At 36.5% G+C, this 20,365-nt stretch overlaps 1 protein-coding gene across 2 annotated transcripts in view; it reads left to right on the top strand.

The window, feature by feature from the left end:
- Positions 1-19,875, top strand: part of RAD54B (RAD54 homolog B) — a gene marked incomplete at both ends in the record, with an annotated part of 89,053 nt that extends 69,178 nt beyond the window's left edge. For both annotated transcript variants that reach the window (XM_079722666.1, XM_079722665.1), the window contains 7 exons: positions 393-532; positions 4,065-4,355; positions 7,547-7,722; positions 14,268-14,529; positions 16,049-16,115; positions 16,304-16,501; positions 19,658-19,875. In XM_079722666.1, the coding sequence (XP_079578792.1) occupies positions 393-532; positions 4,065-4,355; positions 7,547-7,722; positions 14,268-14,529; positions 16,049-16,115; positions 16,304-16,501; positions 19,658-19,875 (1,352 nt within the window). The remainder of the gene's footprint in view (positions 1-392; positions 533-4,064; positions 4,356-7,546; positions 7,723-14,267; positions 14,530-16,048; positions 16,116-16,303; positions 16,502-19,657) is intronic.
- Positions 19,876-20,365: the final 490 nt, after the last annotated feature.

Below are 20,365 nucleotides of genomic sequence, written 5' to 3'. Positions count from 1 at the left end.
CAGGCATAATAGTATATGAATTAACTCATTTGATCCTCACAACCCTAGGGGCTGCTATTATTATCCTAATTTTACAGCAAATAAAATTGGGGTAAGTAACTTTTAAGGGTAACTCAGAGAATAAGTGATGCAGGTAGGATTTGAACCCAAGCAGTCAGACTCTAGAGCCTTTACTCAGCCAAAATGCTGTACTAAATAGACTTCAGTTCACAGTTAAAACCAGAGTTAAAATTTTATACGATTATTAATTTTTTAAAACTTGATTTAGCTGGTCTTTCTTAGTTTGAGACTTTGCTTGTATTTAGTGTTCTTAGGGAAGAGAGTACAAATTTCTGTAAAGACCTGATACTGTAAAACACAAACTTGACCTCTCATCACTTTTATCTCTTTAGGTACTCCAGTTCAGAATGATCTCCAAGAATTTTTTGCATTAATTGATTTTGTAAATCCAGGAATATTAGGCTCTTTGCCATCTTATAGAAAAATATATGAAGAACCCATTATTAAATCAAGACAACCTTCTGCTTCTGAGGTATAATTTACTTCAATAACTAGGTTAAAAATGAGCAGTTTGGGAAAATCATTCATAACTTGGGTATTATTTTAATTTACGAAAAGTAAATTAGTAGAGTGATTTTTAAAATTTTACCCACAATCGTTCAACTCCTTTTGCATTTCTTACTTTAGAAAATGACCCTCTCACTTGAAAAAGGTTCATAAATAGGCACTTCACAGAGAATTATAAATGACAGTAAAACACATAAAAACGTTCATCTTTACTGGTATTGAAAGAGGTAAACCAAATAACCATGAAGTAACTTTTGTAGTTTTCTACTGATGTTTTAGTTGGTTAGATTTACATTGTAATAGCAAGTATACATAGGAGTACTATTCTCTACTGATTGGATTATAAATTGGTACGACTGGAGGATAGTTTGGCAATATGTATCAAAAGCCTTAAAATTGGGTATAAATATTTACTGAGCATTTTCCATGAACTAGGAACTATATAAAAAATAATGATTGGGCTTCCCTGGTGGCACAGGGGTTAAGAATCCACCTGCCAATGCAGGGGACATGGGTTCGAGTCCTGGTCCAGGAAGATCCCACATGCTGCAGAGCAACTAAGCCTGTGCACCACAACTACTGAGCCTGCGCTCTAGAGCCCGCGAGCCACAACTACTGAAGCCCACGCGCCTAGAGCCCGTGCTCTGCAACAAGAGAAGCCACTGCAGTGAGAAGCCTGTGCACCTTGCACACCACAACGAAGAGTAGCCCCTGCTCACAGCAACTAGAGAAAGCCTGCGTGCAGCAACGAAAACCCAACGCAGCCAAAAATAAATAAATAAATAAAATTAAAATTATATATATATAAAAGGAAAAATAATGATTTATGCATATATTTAATAGAATGGGAAATGTTTATGATACATTATTTAAAAATAAAATCACATTCATTTATTTACCCAACACTTACATATTAAATACCTAAAGTGGGCCAAATGCTAAGTGCCAGACACTGGGGAATATGGTGATAAGCCAAACTGGTTGGTTGTTCCCATGAAGCTTTGTGGTTTGAGATCCTGTTTTTGTTACAAATAAAAATAAAACATCTAATATATTTACATATTTATGCAAACAAAATGGTTTTGAAGATATACATAAAAAGTCTTGGCAGCATTGGCTGTTTCTGGTTGATGAAAGTTGGCTTTAATTTTCTTATTTTTGCATAACTATATTTTCTGACCTTTCTCCAGTGAACCAATTATTTTGTAATAAAAATTGAGAATAGTTTTAAAATATAAGGGAAATTTTCTGTGATTTATATAGAAACAAATATGTACATACGGGATTTATTTTAAGCTTCCCTGTGAAGTTCTATACACTCAAAAGATTCTAGGTAGAGAATTTATTTATTTATTTATTTATATTTTTTGGCTGCGTTGGGTCTTCACTGCTGCGCCCGGCTTTCTCTAGTTGCGGCGAGTGGGGGGCTACTCTTCCTTGTGGTGCACGGGCTTTTCATTGCGGTGGCTTCTTGTTGCGGAGCATGGGCTCTAGGTGCGCAGTCTCAGTAGTTGTGGCGCACGGGCTTAGTTGCTCCGTGGCATGTGGGATCTTACCGGACCAGGGGTCGAACCCGTGTCCCCTGCATTGAAAGGCAGATTCTTAACCACTGCACTACCAGGGACGTCCCCTATGTAGAGAACTTAAACGTAAATTTCATTCATACTGTATTTTGACTTAAAAAATGTACTATTATTTAACGAACAATGTGTAATGATTTTGAAATAGTCAGCAGTGCCTTGTGTCAGTAATTTCTTGTAAGCTTAGTTTTAGGATCGATTACTTGTTAAAATATTTTCTTCCACAAATTTGCTCTATTAATGCTTTGATAATGATTTTAAGACTATGTACTGTTACAGTCTTCTCATAAAAGCTTACTTTCAGACAATTCGGTTTGTGGATTATTGATTTCCAGTGGTTCTCAATGGTGGCAATAGCCAAACAAACAAGTATTGGGAGACTGTGGCTTCACTTAATTAAATGATTATGCTAAACATTTAAAGAGGTGATTGTTGACTTTTCTATTCTAAACTGTATTTCTTTTATTTAAAAAAAATCTGAAGGGAAGCAATTAGTAAATGGTTGATCATTATAAAATGTTTAACATTCATTTAACTGCATGTTCTGGGTTGGCCAAAAAGTTCGTTTGATTTTTTCTGTAAGATTTGGCTCTAGTAGCGCTTAGTTGTCTTTAACTTCGTTCGAAACAATTTTGTTAGATTGTATTGTGACAGCTGTCATATCAGCATGCATTTAAAAAAAAACTTATCAGAATTGGTGATTTTTTGTGTATCCATTTTAATACTGAAGATGAAAGAAAAAAAGCAACGTTTTTGGCATATTATGCTTTCTTATTTCAAGAAAGGTAAAAACAACTGAAATGCAGAAAAAGATTTGTGCAGTGTATGGAGAAGGTGCTGTGACTGATTGAATGTGTCAAAAGTGGTTTGTGAAGTTTTGTGCTGGAGATTTCATGCTGGAGATTTCTTGCTGGATGATGCTCCATGGTCGGGTAGACCAGTTGAAGTTGATAGCGATCAAATCAAGACATTAATTGAGAACAACTAATCAACATTAAACCACATGGGAGATAGCCCGACATACTCAGAATATCCAAATTAAGCATTGAAAATCATTTGCACCAGCTTGGTTTTGTTAATCGCTTTGATGTTTGGGTTCCACATAAGTTAAGCAAAAAAAAAAAAAAAAAAGCACCTTCTTGACCGTATTTCCACATGCAATTATCTACTTAAATGTAATGAAAACGTTCCAGTTTTAAAACAAATCGTGACGGGCGATGATAAGTGGATACTGTACAATAATGTGGAATGGCAGAGATCGTGGGGCAAGTGAAATGAACCACCACCAACCACACCAAAGGCTGGTCTTCATCCAAAGAAGGTGATGTGTGTATACGGTGGGATTGGGAGTCCTCTATTATGAGCTCCTTCCGGAAAACCAAACGATTAATTCCAACAAGTGCTGCTACCAATTAGACCAACCGAAAGCAGCACTCGACGAAAAGCATACGGAATTAGTCAACAGAAAACGCATAATCTTCCATCAGGATAACGCAAGAACGTATGTTTCTTTGATAACCAGGCAAAAACTGTTACAGCTTGGCTGGGAAGTTCTGATTCATCTGCCGTATTCACCAGACATTGCACCTTAGTATTTCCATTTATTTCAGTCTTTACAAAATTCTCTTAGTGGAAAAAAATTTCACTTCCCTAGAAGACTGTAAAAGGCACCTGGAACAGTTTTTTGCTCAAAAAGTCAGAAAGTTTTGGAAAGGTGGAATTATGAAGTTGCCTGGAAAATGGCAGTAGGTAGTGGAACAAAACGGTGAATGTGTTGTTCAATAAAGATCTTGGTGAGAATGAAAAATGTGTCTTTTATTTTTACTTAAAAACTGAAGGAACTTTTTGGCCAGCCCAGTGTTTTTTTTTTTTTTTTTTTTTGTCTAAAACACTTTTAAGTCTGCTGTTTTTCCATAGGAAGAAAAGGAGTTAGGAGAGAGAAGAGCAGCTGAACTTACTTGCCTCACTGGGCTCTTTGTCCTTAGAAGAACCCAAGAAGTCATAAGTAAATATCTCCCACCTAAGATAGAGAATGTAGTCTTTTGCCGACCAGGAGCCCTACAGATTGAACTTTATCGAAAACTGTTGAATTCTCAGGCTGTCAGATTCTGTCTTCAAGGACTGTTGGAAAATAGTTCTCATCTAATATGTATTGGAGCTCTTAAAAAACTGTGCAATCACCCCTGCCTTTTGTTCAGCTCAGTAAGGGTAAGTAGTGTATGAGCCTGCATCAGGAATATGAGTTGAGGGTTCTATGTCATGTGAACCTAAGAGGGCAGATTGGACTAATCCCTGGGGTTGCATTTGTGGGTTTTCCAAAAGCTGTGCAGCCTCTCCAGTGTGATTCTTTAGAGTTTATCCAGCCTACTGCTTGTTCTTCAGAGCATGCCCATATTCATAGAGCTGAACGAGGGATGAAATGGGCTTGAGGCTCTGCCTTCTAGAGTTTGTGCCCCCTGCCCTTTGGCGCCTCATCTAATGCTCAGTCCTGGTTTCCCTTCCTATTTTATATTAATATAGCCAGTCAGTTTGTTTAGAGCTAACAAATACAGACTTTACCATTAAGAAATAATTTATTTTTTCCTCATAAAAGTAATACATGATAGTTGTATGAAATCTGTAAAATTCAAAAAATCACAAAGAAGAAAATAAAGATCATCTACTGGTTACAATGTAAATTGGTACAACTGGGAGACAGTTTGGCAATATGTATCAAAAACCTTAAAATTTTATGTATCTTGTGACCTGGCAATACCACTTTGAATAATTTGTTACAAAGAGATAAAGCTCTCCAGCCACAGAAAACCACATTTGGTATTAATAATCTTAGTTAATACTTATTAAACACCATGTACCAAACACTAAGTACTTTTCGAGTATTATTTTATTTATTCTTCACAAAATTCTATGGAGTAAGTACTATTATTACCATCCCCATTTTTGGGTGAGGAAATGGACTCAAAGATACCCATAAGTAGTCTTTTCTAGAGGAACTGAATTCTAATGATGCTATGCTTATTATTTAAAAATCTATTATTATTATTATTACTAAATAAATTATGGACATTTCCCCAAATTAGATGCCTTCTACAAGTATGATTTTTAATGGCTACATAGTTGAGCTGACCATTTGGATATTAATGAACATAAGACAGTCTGGGGTGTACTGAGAGTTTTCTGTTTTGGTGTTGGAACTAGGTATCAGTCCCTACTCTACTACTTGTTTAACTAAAGGCAAGTTTAACCATGGCCAGGTTGTGTCTGTGAGCCTTAGTTTGTCTTAAACACAGAGACAATAATAACTTCCTGATAATGTTATTGTGGCAATTTGATGAATTTTTATTACAACTATAACTGAATATTACAACTCATAACTGAAGAGTATTGGGTTTCAGAGAGTCAGAGAAGAGATTGCCCTGTCTAGTTGATGTGAGAAATCTAACTGGTAAATCTCTGTGATGCATCTCCGTGCATCAGGCTGTCTCAGCATAAAGATATTATCTGTTAGTTGATTCTTAATTAGGATTATACATTACAGTCTTCAGGGAAGCTTTTAAGACTACATTTGTCCAGCCTAGACACATATGAGCTGATTCAGATTCTCTGAGAGTAGGACCCAGTCATGAAGATTTTAAAAAAGCTCTCCCAAGTGATTCTGATTATGTGTTCCTGGCTAAGAACTTGTGCATTAAGATCATTCATCTCCCTTGTATTTTGATTTAATATTCACCAGACAACTTTCTGCTAATGATTTGGCTTCCCCATGCACCTTTAATAGGACAGAATGCATAGACCAGTTGGTTTAAAGAGGCAGGTCTCATTTATAGGTCAACAAATTTATATTCTGATTTATTCATTCTCTTAATTTGGTTAGTATGGCTCATTTCCCTAGAGCTTAAGCATATGCAAGTTTCTGAACATGAAAAGCTGTGGATTAGACCCTGGGTCTGTGGTCCTTTGATAACCTCACCAAGGTGTAGGCATTTTAGTTTTCCAAAGCAGCCAGCAACCATCTCTCCTCTCATGTATATCCCAGTTATGTAAATATCTTAGGGTTCCAAGTATTTTTAATCAAATGACTTTACCCAAATATTGCTATGTTTTGGGAATAAGCCAGATTAAAATTAGTACTTTGTGCCCAGCATTTTATACTACTTGATTCACTGCCCTTAAGATGTTTCTAGTATTATTAAAGGATTACAACACACATTAAAACATTAGGGAATCGGGCTTCCCTGGTGGCACAGTGGTTGAGAGTCTGCCTGCCGATGCAGGGGACACGGGTTCGTGCCCCGGTCCGGGAAGATCCCACATGCTGCGGAGCGGCTAGGCCCGTGAGCCATGGCCGCTGAGCTTGCGCGTCCAGAGCCTGTGCTCCGCAACGGGAGAGGCCACAACAGTGAGAGGCCCGCGTACTGCAAAAAAAAAAAAAAAAAAAAATTAGGGAATTATTTTAAAAAGTATATAGTTAATTGAATAATTAAATAAATTCAAAGTTGAAATGTACTGTGTAACCATAAAGGTGAAAAGTCAATGCCCCCCAAAGGGGGGCATGTGAGTAATCAGGTGGAATTTGCATTGGGTCTTCAAGTATTTATAGGATTGGGATAATTGGGCAAAAAAAAGATGGCGCATTCCAGGCAGGGGTAGTAGGTTGAACAAAGTTTCAAGAACAATGATAAATCTGGTAAATGTGGGAGAGAGTGAGGAGAACTGCCAATCCCAGAAATTTTATCTAAAAAAGTGATGCAGTCATTAACAAATGTAATCTCCAGTATGTGTTCACATGTCAGCTAGGCAGTTTGAGGGGGAATTTCAGAGGTGGTGATAATCTCTGGAATAAAATTATATAAAAACTATTGGTAAAATAAAATATTATAAATAACAATAGATTTCTCTGTTAAATTCTTGGCAGAATTGTTCCTTCTTGTAGAAGAAATTGATAAGATTGAGTGGACTGTTGTACTTGATTTTGAATATCACCTAGGAGGTGCTGTGTGAGCCTGCAAACTGGGAGAGAAAAGTAATAGGGAGGGAAGAAGAGAGAAAAAGAGGTAGCAATGATGAGAAGTCTCAGGGTTTTGGAGAGGATAGATTTCCTAGAACTGTTTGCCCTCTATTTTCCTCCTGTTTATTTCTCTGCTACCTACCTCCCCATCAATCACACATCGGCAATGATACTGCACTTGTGGGGTTCAGGGAACAGGCATTTGGAGACAGCATTAGAACTGCTCTGTAATCAAAAATGACCAGATTGTGACCTATGAAGATTAACATAACAATTAGATTGGGCTTTTCAGGTAGCTATTAATCTTCAGTTTTTTCCCCATAATTTTAGCATTTTTTCCCTCCCGATTAAAAAAACATGAACCAGTGTTGACAGACATCCTTTTGAACAGGAAAAAGAATGCAGCTCAACTTGGGATGAGAATGAAGAAAGGAATCTATATGAAGGCTTGATAAATGTGTTTCCCGCTGATTACAACCCACTCATGTTTACTGAGGAAGAGTCAGGAAAACTACAGGTGCTGTCAAAGCTCTTAGCTGTTATCCACGAACTTTGTCCTGATGAAAAGTAAGAAGTCAATTTAATAAACCACTTGTAAGTGCTTATGGAATTTCAGCTTAGACCCTGTCCTTAGTCCCTCCCCTCACTGCCTCTTTTTGAAAAGAAGAAAACATTAAAAATAAGCTGTTTTCTTCTTTGGGGGCATGGGTAGCTCCCAGTCTTTTGTAAACTTATCATTAACAATGTGTAAGTTTTTATTTAAGAAAAACTAAATGTAAATACATATATTTTAAAAACCCTAGAGATGTCTTTTGATATTATAACACCTAACTCGTTTCTTTATCACTTTCAGAATCCTTTGTTCTTTTTCTGTCCTGAAATGTTGATACTCCTGAGGGCTTTCTCTTCAGCCTCTTCTCACTCTAAACACCCTTCCTGGTTTAGCTGGTTTAACTCCTCGTAGTTTCAGCTATCATCCACAGGGTGTTGATTCAAAATCTCTATCTCTAGTCCAAGCCTCTCTTCTAGTTTCCACATCCTTCTTTTTATATAATGGACATCTAAATCTGTCTGGACCTCAACTTCTCATGTACTCAACCAGCTTTATCATTTTGCCATTGCAAGACTGATCCTTTTTCATTATTCCTTGGCTTGATGAATGGTACCATAATGCAAGCAAAAAACACTCGTCATTCTAGACTTACTTTTTTTCTTCACTTTCCCAATGTCATCAGTCACTACATTCTATTCTATTGATTTTATTTCTTAATTTCAGGAATCCATTTCCTTTCAGGTACCAAGATTTTTTTTTAGTAACTATTTTAAATTTTATTTAAAAAATTTAATTTTTAAATTTTTAAAAGTTTATTTTTTATTGACGTAGAGTTGAATTATAATGTTGTGTTAATTACTGCTGTACAGCACCAAGATTTTTGTTTTGATTCTTGTAATTACTGATTGGGTTGTGGTGGTCTCTTATAAACTATGTCCCTCTTACTTTCAATCCCATTGCATATCAATATTGCCCTAAATTATATTAAATACAAATGTGAACATGTTACTCCTTTTCTTAAAAATCATTCAAAGATTCCTTGTTGCCTTCCAGAAATTTCTAAACTATAGCACATTGAGCAAGACTCTTCATGACCTGGGTGGTGCCTCCTTTTCCAGCCTCATACCTCTTGACTCCTTCACTCATATCATGTGGTCCAATCATACCAGACTATTTGCAAAACCTGTAATTTGCTCTACTTCTCACCTCTGTTCTTACCTGTTTCAGGTTCCTATGCCTGCTGTACCTCCACTTCTCATTCTTCTGGCCAACTTTCTCTTCTTTAAGACTCAGCTCGGATGCTTTCTCCTCTTAGAAGCCACTGGCCTCATATTGAGTTAGATGCCCCTCTTCTGTACTCCCTTAGCATCCTGTACCTCCCTCTAATGGAGCTCTTCTCACGTTATATTGTAATCATTAGTTCTCTTCTGTGTCAGCACCTATAGTGCAGGGACTATGTCTTAATTATTCTTGTAGGAGGTATTCAAACTGTTTTTGAATTAAGGCAAAAATACAGAGAAAAGATTGCAAAATAATAATTATATTTAATTGTCAAGGAATCTACTTAACCTCTTTGGAGCATTAATAGTATCATTTGACTTGTGAAAATTTTTAGATTTATTTTTCATAATAATGAAGTGACTAAAATAAGGAAACTTTCTATGAACTCTTTAATACAATTTGATTAAAATGTTTTATTAGATAATATTTTATATATACAAGTGTGTAATGTATGTATATATATATATGCAGATTGTGACCCAGTTTGAACTTAGAGTATAAACTTTTAGTTAAACTTTTATTTGCATCTTATCTTCACTGGATTCTGTTTTTCCCTTTTTTCTGAACATGGGATAGGTGGTTATTGTTGGACAAGGAATATGAGTGAACAGAATTTTAGAGGAAATGAGAAGAGATAAGTGTGACTGTAGGTGTGAGAATTTATCCTTGAAGATGTTCCAGAGGAAAGTTCTCCTCTTGTGGTGGGAAGGAAGGAATGAGGAAGAAAAATATAATTTGGGGGTAGGGGTTGGGTTGGAGTCATTTTGACTGCTTGTGTATCCTAAGAAAAATGAATCCTGCCTTGTCCGATGAAAGAAGAAATAGCACTTCCATGAGTGGCACAGACTGTTTGTTGTTTCACATTATCTGAAGAGATGGACCTTTCTTTTTAAATTGTGGTAAAATACACATAACATGAATTTACTATCTTAATTATTTCTAAGCGTATTGTTCATTAGTGTTAGGTATACTCACACTGTTGTGCAACCAATCTCCAGTACTCTTTTCATCTTGCAAAACTGAGCTATACCCATTAAATAACAACTCCCCATTCCTGCTTTTTCCCAGCCCCTGGCAACCACCCGTCTACTTTCTGTCTCCATGAATCTGACTACTGTAGGTACCTTATATAAGTGAAATCATATGATGTTTTGTCTTTTTATGACTAGCTTATTCTACTTAGCATAGTGTCTTCAAAGTTCATCCATGTTGTAGCATGTCAGAATTTCTTTCCTTTTTAAGGCTGAGTTATGTTCCACTGCATATATATAACATTTTGTTTACCCATTCATCTGTTGATGGATAGTTGGGTTGCTTCCGCCTTTTGACTATTATGAATAATGTTGCTGTGAACATGGGTGTACCAACACCTTTTTGAGACCCTGTTTTCAATTCCTTTGAATATATGTCCAGAAGTAGAATTGTTGGATCATATGATAATTCTCTTTTTAATTTTTTGAGGGACATCTGTAATCTTTTTCGTAGCGGCCACACCATTTTACATTCTCACCAGCAGTGGACAAAGGTTCCAATTTCTCAACAACCTTGCCAGCATTGCTATTTTCTGTTCTGTTTTGTTTTGTTTTTGACAGTAGCCATCCTAATGGGTGTGAGATGATATCTCATTGTGGTTTTGATTTGCATTTCCCTAGTAATTAATAATGTTGGGCATCTTTTGATGTACTTGTTGACTATTTGTATATTTTCTTTCAAAGACATCTATTCAAGTCCTTTGCTCATTTTTTTTAATTGGGTTGTTTTTGTTGTTATTGAATTGTAGCTCCCCCCTTTTTTTATGGCCAATTGGGTATAGAGGCCAGGTTTTCCACATCTGAGCTGCCTATGCACAAACATCTCCTAAACCTTTAAAATATGTAGCTAAAAGTTGCTCACAGTGTTTGACTTCAGGAATAGTATTACTGTCTACACCTGATCTACTGTGTTATTGTTAACTAGAACTGGATAGTTCTATTTTCGGTCTACAGACAGAACTCTTCTACAGTGCTTTTGTGCATATTGAGATGAATTAGAATTGGGTGGAGGCACATCTGAGAACTCCTGGCTTGTCTGGCTGGTGGCCCTTTTATGGAATTTTTTAAAAGAATACTTCAGAATTTAAAAAGTTCCTCTTCCCTCCTGGTTGTTGCATTCATGCACTAGTCTTCATGGCTTGGAGAGTAGAGTTCATGCCGAATTCCACCCCCTGTGCATCTCTTGGTTGGACACTCTTGTGCTGGGTGAAGCTTGCACTCTACCTGACATGGCAGCCTTGCCTGCGGATTTCAGCTGCTTTCAGGGACAGTATAGGGACCATAAAAATAATAGCCTTGTTTGAAAGTGGTATGTATGTGTGGCGGGGCTCTAGACCTCTGGAAGGGGATTGTCCAAGACTTTTTACCAAGATAGTCACCTATCCCGTCAATCTACATCTAGCCTTGTAAGAACTTGTTGGGGGAAAATATTCTAAAGCCAGATTTCCTCCAGTCCAGTAAAGCTGTATCAGAAAAACTATGTTTAGATAATGTTATTCATCCCTGTAATAGTATAGACAAGGAAGGAAAAAATGACTGAAGTTAGTATAGGAATTTTGGCAGATTGCATAAATGGTCTTAAATTCTCCCTCCGTATATACATGTTCCTTTGCTGGGTAACTTTGGGTGATCTACCATTCTGACTCTGAGCTCAGCCACATGACTTGAATTGGTCCATGAGGTGCTGGCAAACATGGCACAAGAAGAGGCTTGAAAAGGTCTTGTGCAGTGGGGCTTGTCCTCCTTTGTGCTTCCTGGAAACTTTTTGTCACCATGTGAATAAGCCTGGGCTAGCCTGCTAGAGGGTAAGAGACCTGAGAAACTCAGATGAGGCTTCCCAGCCGAGGCCCCTCACCAGTCAGCCAGTTCCCAGTCCACTTGGCAGCTGACTGATGCTTGAGTCAGCACAGCCACGACCAGCAGAGGAACCTCTTAGCTGAGCCCAGCCCAAATTGCCAACCTACGGAATTGTGAGCTAAATATAAAATAAATGGTTGTTGTTTTAAGCCACTAAGTTTTGGTTTGGTTTGTTATGTAGCCAAAGGTAACTGATACAGGAATACAAATATACATTCTCTTTACCTTGTTAGCATAGCTAATTAAGAGAATTCTAACTGTTAAACATTTGCTTTATTTTTAAAATTTCTAGTGCTAATAATTATCCCACTAGTTATAAAACTTGTAGGAAATATTCTTGATCTGTTTTTTATTTTTTGCTTAATTATCAAACTTAAGCTATTAGATAAATTCTGGTTTTACTTTTTACCATATTTTATTGTTCAAATTTTTTATTTTATCAAAATGTTAAAGGGGTTATCATTAAAGAAGACAGGAGTTCATAGTTCCATCTCTCCCCCTTTGCATCCTGTTTCTCAGAGTCAATCACCAGCTCCCATAGTATGTTGCCAGACCATGTACTTACATGGCTATCTCTTGTCTTTTCCATATTTTCTTCATGAAAAACTCTAGCAATTTTTCTTCATTCTTTATACATTGAGTTATAATCTTTTTTTAATATGATAATGCTTTTTAATAGCTTCCCATGGCTTTTATTTTATTTTATTTATTTATTTTTTGGTGGCACACAGAACTTCCATGACCAGGGATTGAACCCTTGCCCCCTGCAGTGGAAGCTCAGAGTCTTAAACACTGGACCACTAGGGAAGTCCTGAGTTACAATCTTGATGTGCCTTAATATGGATCATGTTTTCATTTATTGAACTGAAAACTCTATAGTAAGTCGTTTTAATCTGAAGACCCCATGTCTGGGAAGCAGTCTCTTTCACAAAACAATTTTCTTTTGTTTTATTTGGAATTTCTGTCAGTCGTATATTGAACCTCATGGATTGATTCTATAATTCTTTTATCTTTCCTCTCCTATTGGTCATCACTTTTCCTTTTTAATCTATTTCCGGGAAGATTCTCTTTCTTCTAAATCTCCTATTAAATTTTTATTTTGGCTGTCATTTTAAATTTCCAAGATAATTTTCTTATTCTTGATTGTTCTTTTTTATTTGCCACCTCTTCTTGTGAATGCTATCTCTTATATGAGGGTATTAACTATTTCCTTAAAATTGTCTCTGTTTCCTCCATTGCTCTGTTTTATTCATGTTTCTTTTTTTCTGTTTATTTGTTTTGGTTTCTAGTTTTCATGTTGGAGGCTGGCTTCAAGTAGCTGGTGGCCCTTTGTGTCCATTTATGTTTAAGAGTAAGGCAGTAAAACACTAACTGAATGCTCTGTGTGCATGCAGGGCTTGTGGACTGCTGACCTGCGTTAGGTAACAGGTAGCGAGCTGGCTTTTTTATTTGGGGATTCCCTATCTGTGGACCTTTTCTCTGGGGTCATTCAAATAAGTCATTCCAGAGATGAATCTTCCAATAATATCTTTCTTGGGGTGTGGAATGTGAGAGGAATGCTTGGCTGCTGGTGTTCTGGGAGTTGGCAGAAAAAGGGGACTGGGATCTTACCATCCATTATGCAGACTTTCATTTTGGTTTGTCACTGTATCCCTGCCTTCTAGAGTTCCCTGGTCTAAGTTTCTTTGGTTTACTTTCTCCAGAGAATAAACATTCTAGTTGAGAAAGAAAAGCCAACTAGTTACATGGGATGAGGGCCTGAGTTCTACTTACCAGTGCTCTTGTAATAGCTCCAGTCTAAACTCCTTTCTTCTGAGCTGCCTTTACGAGATTCTATGGTGTGAATGAACTTGTACCTGTTTCTTATTGGAATCTCTCTCTTTGGGCACTTAAGTTTCACTTTCTCTGTACTCCTAAGCAGGTCACCATTCCACTATTCTCTGTTTTCATATATGTCTCCTGTTTCATTAAAGATAGAGTTTGTATTTCTGTTTCTTATTCTCCTGCTGTTCTTAGGGTGACTTAAGAGAGGTAAAGAAAGCAGAAAGTTCTTTACTCCACTATCTTGATGCTGGAAGTCTCTTAGATATTGACTTTTTTTTTTTGGCCACGTGGCTTTTGGGAATCCCAGCTCCCCAACCAGGAATTGAACCTGTGCTCTCGGCAGTGAAAGTGCAGAGTCCTAACCACTGTATGGCCAGGGAATTCCCTCTTAGATACTGATTTTAAAATTGAATTTGAAGGAGAATCTGTGTTTTAATTGTACAAGGTCATTGTTGGATGTTCTATAAATATCAGTGATAGTATTATCATGGTATTTTCCTTCAATTAAAAAAAATCTAATATTGCTTTTAAATTGTGTATAAAGATTCTTTCTTTTTGATTGACAGGGTGGTGTTGGTATCCAACTATACACAAACCTTGAATATTTTACAAGAAGTATGCAAGCGTCATGGATATGCTTATACAAGACTTGATGGACAAACACAGATCTCTCAAAGGCAACAAATTGTTGATGGCTTTAATAGTAAATACTCTTCTGATTTTATTTTTTTGTTAAGTTCAAAAGCTGGTGGTGTGGGACTTAACCTTATTGGAGGATCTCACTTAATTCTCTATGACATTGATTGGAATCCAGCCACTGATATCCAGGTAGGACTGTTTATGCATTAAACAAACATTATAGAATGCCTATGGGGGATACAGTGCCTGCTGGGGATACAAGGATGATGATGATGTATAATAACTGCTGCATATTGAACCCTTATTTTGTATCAGGCACTCTGCTAAGTGCTTTACATCTGTTTAATCTTGACAATAATCCTACAAGTGTGGTTATTCTAAGCCCTGTTTTACAGATGAAGATATGGAAACTTGTTCTCAGTCACATAGCTTATAAGAGGCAGAGCCAGGATTCACACCCAAACCTGTATGTCTCTAGGCTCTAATATACTGTGTAGTTGGGCCTTCAGGATCCTCATGGCCATCAGGGGAAGACAATAAAGTGTTACAGGTACTATGATCAGTGTTTGTGCAGGGTATGGTAAAGATATAAAATTAGCTTATTTAGGGAAATATTTCAGAAGCAGCCTTTGGTTTTCTTCAGAATACAGTCCATTTTCATGTATTTTGAGATTTCTACCTATGGATTTGCACCTCATATGGTATCTGTGTTAGAAGACCTGGAGACAGCCCTCGGGTTCAGTGATTCACTAGAAAGACTCACAGAATCAAGAAAAACAGCTATATTCATAGTTAAGTTTTATTACAGTGAAAGGATGCAGACTAAAATCAACACAGGTAGAAGGTGCATAGGGTGGAGTCCAGGAGAGACCAGGCACAAGCTTCCAGTTGTCCTTTCCCACTAGATTTGCATGGAACAACCCTTAGTTTTCACAACATTAATGAGTGACAGCACATGGAATATTGTCAACCAGAGAAGTTCACTTGAGCCTTGGTGTCCAGAGTTTTTGTTGGAGGTCAGTCATGTAGGCATGGATGCCTGTGTGACTGACCTTAGTTGCTCAGTCTTCAATCCCTGCAGAGGTCAACTGGCCCAAGTCCCCACCTAAATCACACTGTTAGCATAAACTACTTGATGTGGCCCAAGGCCCCAGGTAAACTAAGATGCTCTTATCGGGCAGGATATTCCAGGGCTTCCAGGAGCTGGTTGAAGGCCAGACTTTTCTTTGGAATGTGCAAGGTTTGAACATCAACCTTTTACTGTACAGTATCATTGATAAATCCTAAAACCACAGAGATCTACCTAGAGCCTGAGCTGATTGCAGGTATCCTAGGGATTCCTTAGGGGTGAATCATTAGCCTCTTGGACTGAGAATAAACCCTCCATGTTATGTTATACTTGATTCTTTGCATTCTTACTGCCCAAACTCTCTGTCCCATTTTTTGATGCAGATAGACCCTCTCACTGTTGCATGGCACCCTGTAATTATTTTACAGTACCACAGTGAGTGTTCATTCATCCCTTTCTTTATCCCAGGAAAAAAATTTGAAGTGGAGAATGCTTAGATATGCCTTAGCTTTGTTTTTTGAAGCTGTAAGTGAAATCTAGAATTCCTAATCTTAATTGTATTAATGCAAGTTGCTTATGTGGGAAGGGTTATTATTAGTTTCTACTTGTACTCTCAGAACTCTCATTAATTTTCTATAGGCAATGTCTAGAGTGTGGAGAGATGGTCAGAAACATCCTGTACATATTTACAGACTCCTAACCACAGGTAATAACCCTTCAGTGTGGCAAAAATGTATTCCCTTTGAATAATTAAAGATTTTTTTTTGTTAATCTGTGCTTCAATATCAGGAATACTGTTATTTTGTTAGCTAGTATACTAATAAACATGCTTTACCCTACAAAAATAACAGATGTAAAGATCTGAAGGAAATCTAATGAATGTTTTCTCTTCAGGTACAATAGAAGAAAAGATCTATCAAAGGCAGATCAGTAAGCAAGGTCTTTCTGGGGCAGTTGTAGACCTAACCAAGACATGTGATCATATTCAGTTTTCAGTAGAAGAACTTAAAAATTTGTTCACATTACATGAAAGTTCACATTGTGTTACTCATGACCTGCTTGACTGTGAATGTACAGGAGAAAATCATACAGGTTAGTTGTATTTTAATTGTTATGATGGTAAAGTTAATTGGTCTCTCTTTAGTAGTTAAAAATATTTAAATACAGAATAACTAAAATATTTACCCCTTGTATATGTTAGTTTTCTTTTTTCCTCAGGTCACAGGGCAGCTGCCACATGGGTATTTGAGAAAATTTTAGTTAGAACCTTATTAGTTCTCTCAATTTAGCTTCTTATTTCCGAATCAGTTGTGAAAAATTTGGCCTATTGGTAAAATCTTTCAAATCCTGACAATAATGACTTCAGAATTAGGGAAATGTTTTTAATCCTTATTTCTATTTCACAAAAAATATAACACTTGACAGAATAATCCTACTGTTTATTTTGTGTAGAACTTATTCCTAATGAGGTCATATTTTCTGGGGCAGTAAGCATGGGCTGCCATACTTCTCAGTGCTTCATGCACTGCTCGTGCTGCTTAAATGAGGCTGAAAGCGTCAACTCTCCAGAATTAACACCATTCAAATAAGTACTGGATCAGGAGTAGGACTTGAGCAAGCATTGTCCAGTAGTTGGAAATCACTTGATAAATTGTGTTGAGATGGGTTTAAGAAGTAAAACTGTATAAGACTAACATGGAAGAATTTACATTTTATATAATCCACACTGATCGCTATAGTATGATTTTTCCATCTTAGTAATTTCTTCTCTTATTATTTCTCTTTTCCCCTGTATTTATCTAATTTTTTTTTTCTTATTTTCTAAAGCTGAATCCTTAGCTTAATGGTTCTCAGTCCTCTTTTCTGAAATGGGAATTTAAGGCTGTAAATTTTCCTCTAAGCTGAATCTCATAATTTTGATATGCAGTCTTTTTATTATTCAGTTCTAAATATTTTTTTCCATTATAATTCATTCTTTGGCTCATGAGGTATTTAAAAGTATGTTTTAAAATGTATTTTAGTTTTTGTTATTGAATTTTGGCTACTGCACTGTAGTCGCAAATATGGTCTGCATGATATTGATTCTTTGGAAACTATAGATACTTGGTGTATGGCCTGGTGTGTTTACTCTGTAAATGTTTTTGTACATGAAAAGAATGTGTATTCTCTTAATTACTTAGTTTAGAGTTCTCCATATTAGTCAAATTTTCTGTTACCGAATTAGTTTTTTCTTATTTTACAGATTTAAAAATTTACTAATTTAACTGAAAAATTAGTAATATAGTTACCTGTCTCAACTATTTAAAAATATAAAATGTATATGGTGAAAACTCTTCCTCCCATAATGCCGTCATCTGTCTAGTTTCTAGTCCTGCTACCCTATGTGAAACCAGTATTATTAGTTTTTTGTGTATCCTTCTAGATATATTTTTATGCATATGCAAGGAACTCTTGCCCAGTTTTCCCCCCAATAAAGGGTAGTGTAATATGTGTATAGTTCTGTACCTGTTTCATTGAATAGTATCTTGAGATCTTCCCGTATCATTAAAGAGTTTCCTCATTCTTTTTTTCTCTCAGCTGTATAATCCTCCCTTGTATGAATAGACTATAATTTATTCATCTGACCTTACAGCTGTATAATTAGGTTCCTTCCAGTCAGTATATATCTTTATTCATACATCTTTTTCCATATATTCAAATATCTCTATAAGGTAAATTATCAGTGTTGCTGTGTCAGAGAATATGTGCATTTGTAATTTTGATAGATCTTGCTAAGGTGCCCTCCACTGGGGGTTGTATCATTTATACCCCACCAACAGTATACTGTTTCCCCACTGCTTTACCAGTATAGGATTATCAATTGTTTGGATTTTTGCCAATCTGATAGTAAAAAAATGGTATATTGGTCTAGTTTTAATTTAATTTAACTTTATTATGAGTGAAGTTGAGTATATTTTCCTATGGTTAAGAGCTGTATTTCCTTTATGTGAACCACCTGCTCATATCATTTGCCCATTTTTCTATTAATGACCTAATTCTGTGTTAGACATATCTGTTATTGAAAGAGATATGTTAAAATCTTACAGTGTGACAGTGGATTTGTCAGTTTCTTGTTATTCTGTCAATTTTTGGTTTATATATTTTGTATCTTCTTTGTAAAAATTTTTTCATTATTATTTATTTATTTTATTATTATGTAGTAATTGCTTTATCCCTGATGCCTTTTGCTTTCATTTTGTCTTTAGTTAATATATTACACTGACTTTTTAAAATTTTTATTGGAGTATAGTTAATTTACGATGTGTTAGTTTCAGGTGTACAGCAAATACACTGACTTTCTTATTGTTAGTATTTGTCTGGTATATCTTTTTCTATTCTTTTACCTTGAATCTTTCTGAGTCCTTATGTTTTAGGTATCTTTCATGTAAATAATATGAGGCTGGATTTTCTTTTTTATCCAGTCTGATGTTCTCTTTTTTAAAGATTTAATTTTATTTATTTTTGGCTGCGTTGGGTCTTCGTTGATGCACGCGGGCTTTCTCTAGTTGCAGCGAGTGGGGGCTACTCTTTGTTGCGGTGCGTGGGCTTCTCATCGCGGTGGCTTCTCTTGTTGCAGAGCACGGGCTCTAGGCACGCGGGCTTCAGTAGTTGTGGCATGAGGGCTCAGTAGTTGTGGCTCATGGGCTCTATAGTGCAGCCTCAGTAGTTGTGGCGCATGGGCTTAGTTGCTCCGGGGCATGTGGGATCTTCCAGGACCAGGGCTCGAACCCATGTCCCCTGCATTGGCAGGCGGATTCTTAACCACTGCGCCACCAGGGAAGCCCTTGCTGCAGAATATTAATGAGTTTGATTATGGAGTGTTAACCCACATTGTTACAGTTATGTTCTGAATTTGGAAACGTATCTGGCCCCACAGGCTTTTTGGTAAGGAACTGTGGACCTGAAATACGTCTCTTTGGATGATTATTTGTTTAATGTGTATTTCTCCCACTAGACCATAAAGTCCTTGAAAACAGAGACCATGTCTATTTTTGTTCACCATTTTGGCCCCCATCGCTCAAATCAGCACATTGTAAACAATTTATAAATATTTGTAGAAAGAATGAATTAATTGAATTTGCTTATTTTAACATAAACCATGGTGATCAAATGTAACAAATCATATAAACTCATTATATATTAAAAAGTATTGTATGTAATAGGATATTGATTGGCCTAAGGATTTTCTCATTGTTTTACTTATTTCAGATGATTCATTGGAAAAATTCCCTGTCTTTAGAAATTGTCAGCTTGGTACACATCAGCAGAAGTCTGACTCCCTGAAACCTGTCTCCATGTCACAGCTGAAGCAATGGAAACATTTTTCTGGAGATCATTTAAATCTTACAGATCCTTTTCTTGAAAGAATAAGAGAAAATGTGTCATTCTTTTTTCAGAATATAACCAATCAAACTACTGCTATATAACCCCCTTTAAAAAATTAATCTAGTAAGTAAATGTAATTTTGGGAAACAAATAGAATTATTTTAATTATAATAATATATTTTATTGCAAAGTGTATTATAGTTTTGATATAATAATCAAAACTGAGTTGTTTAATTTTTTGTATATATTCTTAAATATTGAAACATTAAAGCCATACTTCTATCATCCTATAATTGTTTATTAATAACTCCATAATTCATGCAGTTTCATCATTAAGTAATTTTTTTTTTTTTTGCGGTACGTGGGCCTCTCACTGTCGTGGCCTCTCCCGTTGCGGAGCACAGGCTCCGGACGCGCAGGCTCAGTGGCCATGGCTCACAGGCCCAGCCTCTCCGCGGCATGTGGGATCTTCCCGGACCGGGGCACGAACCCGTGTCCCCTGCATCGGCAGGCGGACTCTCAACCACTGCGCCACCAGGGAAGCCCCATTAAATAATTTCTAAGGAATTTTCATAAGGAATATTAAAAGGT

Source organism: Hyperoodon ampullatus, assembly GCF_949752795.1.
Source record: "Hyperoodon ampullatus genome assembly, chromosome: 17".
In the NCBI taxonomy this organism is placed as follows: Eukaryota; Metazoa; Chordata; class Mammalia; order Artiodactyla; family Ziphiidae; genus Hyperoodon; species Hyperoodon ampullatus.
The sequence above is the reverse complement of the archived record's forward strand: the minus strand, read 5'-3'. Positions and strand labels throughout refer to the sequence as shown.